The sequence below is a fragment of the Teleopsis dalmanni genome, chromosome 1, assembly GCF_002237135.1.
Source record: "Teleopsis dalmanni isolate 2A chromosome 1, ASM223713v2, whole genome shotgun sequence".
Lineage (NCBI taxonomy): Eukaryota > Metazoa > Arthropoda > Insecta > Diptera > Diopsidae > Teleopsis > Teleopsis dalmanni.
Genome location: NC_051846.1, coordinates 70,402,927 through 70,406,146, shown reverse-complemented (window position 1 = coordinate 70,406,146; position 3,220 = coordinate 70,402,927). Strand labels below are relative to the sequence as shown.

Here is a 3,220-nt window from a genome sequence, read left to right as displayed (position 1 = left end):
AAACCAAAAGGAGTTGTGATAGCGGTTTTTTCTATGTCATCATGATTCATTGGTATTTGATGATAAGCACGTTCCAAATCCAAAATTGAAAATATTGTCTTGTTGTATAGTTTTTCAAATAGACTTTGTATTAGCGGTGGTGGATATTGATCTGGAACTGTTTGAGCGTTTAGCCTTCTAAAATCACCACATGTTCTCCATCCCCCTGATTTCTTCTTTACTAAATGAATTGGACTGGCCCATTGACTTTTTGATGGCCGTAGGATGCCTTGATCCAATAAAAAGTTTATCTCGCTTTTAGCTGCTTTTAATTTTTCACCAGAAAGTTTTCGCGGTCTTTCAGCAGTCGGTTGACCTGTTGTTACTATGTAATGAGAAAGAGTGCGCTTGTTTATAAGTTTTGGATCTATATTTGGTTGAGTTATCTCATAGAATTTTTTAAGGATGCCATTGAAATCTATCTGATCTGAAACTGTAGAAATGCTAAAAATTTCAGCATGAATTAGTGTACCATGTGACGAAACAGTTGTCTTTGAGTCCAATAGTCTTTGGTTTTTAAGATCTAGTACCAACCCGTGGTAGGATAAAAAATCGGCGCCAATTATTGGTAAAGTTACATCTGCAATTAAAAACACCCATTTGAAAGTTCGACGTAAACCTAGATCAAGTTGCATGATTTTATTTCCATATGTTGAGATAGACGAACCATTTGCTGCAAATAAATTTAGATTTAAAGATTTGAAAAATTTGTTACCAGGACAACACTTGAGTGGCAAAACAGATACTATTGATCCGGAATCAATTAAATATTTTAGTCTGCTTGTTTTGTCGTACACATGTAGTCTGAATTCTTTTTGAGACATTTGCGGCGGCCTGTCACCCACTGTCTCCATGACTGACAGTTTTTTTAGTTTTCCGAATTTTTGTTTGAAGAAAATGTGCAAGGAGTGACACATTTGTATGCTTTATCGCCAAATTTCTTGTGATAAAAACAAAGTTTTTGTGTTGCTGGAGTTCTAGAACGCTCACGTGAATAAGATCGTAGATGTAATTGTTTTTCAATTGAATCTAGTCTAGTTCTGATGTCACTGGAGAAAGACATGAACAACTGTTCAAACTTCTTAATTGTTATATCTGTAGAGTCTTCAGACATTTTAGATTTCATGCTGGTAGCCATGACGTAGTTGTCTCGTTGACTTTGTTCCATTATGTTGTCCGCTACTCTTGCTAAAGTTTCCAGATCACATTTATCAGTTACTGTTAATAGTTCACGTACATGTTGAGGTAATTTATTTTTCCACATAGACGTTAAATATTCTTCATCAAGACGAGGTGCAAGTTCTTTCATTTTTAGTAATAATTGTGTTGGCTTTGTGTCTCCTAATTGAAGATCATTTATTAGCGTCAACAACTGCTTTTCGCTGGATAGAGTCAGGCGTTTTATTAAATTTTGTTTTAAATATTCGTATTTATTTTCAATTGGTGGATCGCGAAGGATGTCTGTCACCAATTCGATGACATCTAAATCCACAGCACCAACCACAGCGTCATATTTAGCCAAATCCTTTTCTATCCCCTTGGACCTGAATCGTGATTCAACTTGTATAAACCATAGATCAGGCTTATTCTTCCAAAACTTAGGTAAATTTGCATCTTGAATAGAATGCACCAGCGTTGATGTTACATGCTTTTCGTCACAAACATCAGCATTTTTTGTTTGTGTATTGTTGTTGTCTTGCTTTTTTTTATTCATTTTGATTTTTTGTTTTATTTGGTGTTGTTTAATATTGCAGTGTTATTTTCAGTAGGGGTCACCAGTTGTAGTTGCACAAACCACATTAATTTTCTATACACTATCAGTTAAATAAAAACACGTTGTTATTCTTGTGCACACTTTAGCTAGACTTTTTGTCTCTTCTTTTTATTGTTATCATTCTTATTATTAACTCTACACACTTTTTACCAAAAAACTACTTTTTGTAGTTTTCACCGCATTTGGCGCTTGGCACGCTTTTTGTGCTGCCACAGAGTATCAGGACTGGTGACACCTAGTGGTGGAATTTAATTTAATATAAGAAATAGAAATTGAAAGAATGTATAGCAACCTTATACACAAACCACCTGTTTGCAATGATGCAGACAGACGCTGGTGAACTCTAACCGGTTGCTCTGAAGTGGGATCCAGTAAAACAGTAAAATACTTAAATGCGGTTATTTTTGTTTTTTAAAATATACTAACTTTTATTTCGAAAGTTTTTTTGTGTTTCGGCAAATTCGCTTTTGCCTTCATCAGGAGAATTCCTAATATTAAAACATCTAGCAATCTTACAAACTATTTATACTATAAACATGTTATTTTTAATACTAAACTTAATATTAATAAATCCTAAGGTTATTGTCCTTGGGGGTGACAGGTAAGAGATGGTGGCGGGGTTGGTCTGGTGTTGTTTTTATTTTACATACAGGTAGTTAGGTCGACTGGTTGTCGGTTTTTTGGGATGTATCTAAAAAGGCACGATGACACGTTGCCTTTGTCGCCGTTGAGTAAAGTTGTGGTCTGATATTTATGAATTTCGATGCTTTCTGCCGTTTCTAATTTCCAGCTATCTCTTACATTTTTGATTATTTGGGCGTTTTCCCTGTTGATTTGGTGATTTTCCTTTACTATATGTCTGGCGACATTTGATTTTATGTGGGGGTTCATATTCTTCGGTGCTTCTCTTACTTCCTTCAGGTGTTCTTCAAGTCTTACTGATAAGGGTCTTTTGGTTTGTCCGATGTATACTTTGTTGCAGGAGCCACACTCTATTTTGTATACTCCGCATTTTTCGAATGGGTCAATTGGGTCTTTTGCGGATGGTAAAAGGCATTCAAGTTGGTGTGGTCTACTAGAGTGAACTAAGTCGATATTGAACTTTTTTAACTTAGATTTTAGACCTTTCGAGTGTTATTGTATACTACAGCGACTCTTCTTTGTTTTGGTTTTTCTGCTGTCAATGTCGTCATGTTCCTGGAATGTAGTTGCCTTCGTTTCTTTTTTATGATTCTATCGATGGTGTTTTGAGGGTATCCGTTGATGTCCGCTATTTCTTTAATGTATGTAGTTTCTTCATTGATGGCTGCTTGTGTAAGGGGTAGCGTGAGCATTCTATGTATCATGTGATGAAAAGCAGCCATTTTGTGTTGGAATGAATGGTTTGAATTTTTGGTTATGACACGT

General features: G+C 35.5%; 1 protein-coding gene across 1 annotated transcript in view; it reads left to right on the top strand.

The window, feature by feature from the left end:
- Positions 1-1,496: 1,496 nt before the first annotated feature.
- LOC119684394 (paired box protein Pax-6-like) overlaps positions 1,497-3,220 on the top strand; it is a gene marked incomplete at its 3' end in the record, with an annotated part of 9,565 nt that continues 7,841 nt past the window's right edge. The window contains exon 1 of the mRNA XM_038098431.1: positions 1,497-1,641. Coding sequence (XP_037954359.1) covers positions 1,497-1,641 — 145 coding nt within the window. The remainder of the gene's footprint in view (positions 1,642-3,220) is intronic.